The 2,487-nt window shown below is 36.1% G+C and overlaps 1 protein-coding gene across 1 annotated transcript; it reads right to left on the reverse strand.

Annotated features, from left to right (window-relative positions):
- Positions 1-369: 369 nt before the first annotated feature.
- LOC134635065 (GTPase IMAP family member 8-like) lies at positions 370-2,160 on the reverse strand. The gene is made up of 2 exons (XM_063484579.1): positions 2,151-2,160; positions 370-941 (listed from the first exon to the last, which is right to left on the reverse strand). Exons 1-2 carry the CDS (start codon positions 2,158-2,160, stop codon positions 370-372), a joined length of 582 nt encoding a protein of 193 aa, XP_063340649.1.
- Between the last annotated feature and the right edge of the window lie 327 nt (positions 2,161-2,487).

Here is a 2,487-nt window from a genome sequence, read left to right on the forward strand (position 1 = left end):
TTCAATATCTTAGTGTGTGATAGATCTGCCTGGTAAAAATATCAGAAACCAAAGAAACACTAGGTGCATGAAATAACTTGAGTTTAATGAATTCAGCATTTATTTGATTCTATTACACTCTAATGAGCATAACTATGTGAGGAAGTCAGTAGTTTAACAAAAAGTTGTAAAACTATTTCAAATAACCATATTTTAAAAATCAAACTCTTCTTGTTTAAATGCTACTGTAGTAAATAAAATATAGAAGGCAATTGTTTTGTTATAATCTGTCACTTCAATTTGCAGAATAACTTTCACCCTCTAAATTATTCATAGCTTTACAGAAAAAAGGCCAAATGTCTAAGCACATGATTTTATCTATATTGCCTGTTATTCTAACAGCCTGATCACCGTGTCAATCAGCTTTTCCACTTGCTGTGAACTTGACCTGCTGTTTTCAAAGAGAACACACCTGTTTCCACACTTTTCAACTATTTCCATCAGACCAGGTTGGCAGGAGTGAAGGAAATCCTTCAAGGTGATTTCTGCCTGCTGCAGGTCACCTCCTCGTGTGAACAGGATGATTGTTTTTTCTTTAACTTTACTCCCAAAATCTTTTTCTAACTTTTCCATGATGTCTCTCTCACCATCTGTAAATCTGCTCACATGCATCACAAGTACATACACACAGGGTTCTGACCCACAGAGCTGTTTACACTGTTTTACATGTTTGTCCGTGACTGATGCTTCAATGTCATCATCAAAGATGTCTGGGCTATCAATCACACGTACATGTAAGTCATTCATCTCAGTTTCTGCCACCTGGAATTCTGTGGTGACCGGCTTTGAACTGGGTTTAGACATGAAGCTCTTCTTTCCGAGGATGGTGTTTCCACTTGCACTCTTTCCAGTTCCAGCCATTCCCAGTAGAACAAGGTTCACTGTGGTGATAGCACGCTTTCCTGTATTGATATGTACAAATAATAATGGAAAGAAATCAGTTGATATCCTACCTCAAGAATGAGTAAATGACAAAGTAAACATCTATGGTTTGTTTAAATTGAGCTACATTGTAAAAACATGCATCTTACTTTTTAAACTCTTCTTGGTGTCTGTAAATAATTCTTTGCTAAAACTGCCAACTGAATTAAAAGGGCATAAAAGAATTTTGTCAGTTTTTAATAAAACATCTGGGATCATGTGAAATATTCTCATTCACTGAACAGCACAACTTTTTGTATTTGTTGGTAAGACGCTCCTGAGAGAGATGTGAGTTTACCTGGCTTTGTTATGTCAGTGTGTGATCTGGACATTGTTTGTGATTCATAGTCAAACCTGTAATTTTGTTACAGAGCAATTATAAACTCAGCAGGCAGCTGTTTACTGTTTTATAAAAACTTAATTATTTTTATAACAATAATAAAAATGCAAACCTTCTCTATAAAATACAAACATACATTTTATAGTATCTGTGTACACAGCTAAAATAAAGAAAACACTTCAAATTTGGTTTCCATGAAGTTAACAGTCACAGTTCAACAAGTCTCAAATTTCACCTTTACCTCTTAGAGCCTGGCACCAATAGTCTGTGTTTAGCCAGTTTGTCCAGTTCACTGAAAAGCTGCTGGATGGTGCAGGATGTGAAACAGTAATCTGAGGGCTCATATGTCAGTGGCAGCACGACTGTGAACTCTTCTCTTGGTTTTCCAGTTTTCTTACTCAAATCTTCTATTTGCTTCCCCACATCTTTTGGTGAAAACCCATCCTCTACCACCAACAAACACATCTCACTGTGGGAATTCTCAGAAAATAGTTCCTGTATGTCATCACAGAATAAGTACAAGTCAGGTGTACATGTGATCTCATATGTATAATTCTCATATATCTCAATGTTTTTGAGAATCTTTCTTGTAGGTAGCACAGACAAATCTTTCCCCAGGATGTTGGTTATTAGGGCTTTCTTCAAAGACTCTGTTTTTCCAAAGACAACAACTGAAATCTTGTCTGTAAAAATAATGAATCACAGTTTAATTTTTTGATAGTAACAACACTATTTATAAAATTTAAACATGTGATTTGAATAAATATTTAGTAGATATAAAAGTGTTGCTTTCACTTGGATTATGCTTTTTAAAAATATAACATTACAGAAACAGTGACAGTAAACTTACTATGAGACATGGTTCTGTCTGCTGCAGGCAGAGGCTGTGTGGATGTCTGCACGCTGTGACACTCTGTTTGTTTTATATGAACCAGTTATGCAAATGCTGGAGGTGTGTCAAAGTCTGCAAATACTTTCTTAGCGGTGCAGCAACAAGACTGAAAAAAACATTAACACAGCCTTGAGATGACAACATCTGTAATATTGTGGGGAGAAAACCCCAGTTACATGACGCCCTATGAGCAAGCACTCTGTGTGTGTTGGTATAACTTTAATGTGGTAATATGCTTTTGTTTGTATGATTTGGCACCCCCTTGTGGCCACAGTTGGTACTTGGGAAGTTGTTA

Source organism: Pelmatolapia mariae, linkage group LG9 (genome assembly GCF_036321145.2).
Source record: "Pelmatolapia mariae isolate MD_Pm_ZW linkage group LG9, Pm_UMD_F_2, whole genome shotgun sequence".
NCBI lineage: Eukaryota > Metazoa > Chordata > Actinopteri > Cichliformes > Cichlidae > Pelmatolapia > Pelmatolapia mariae.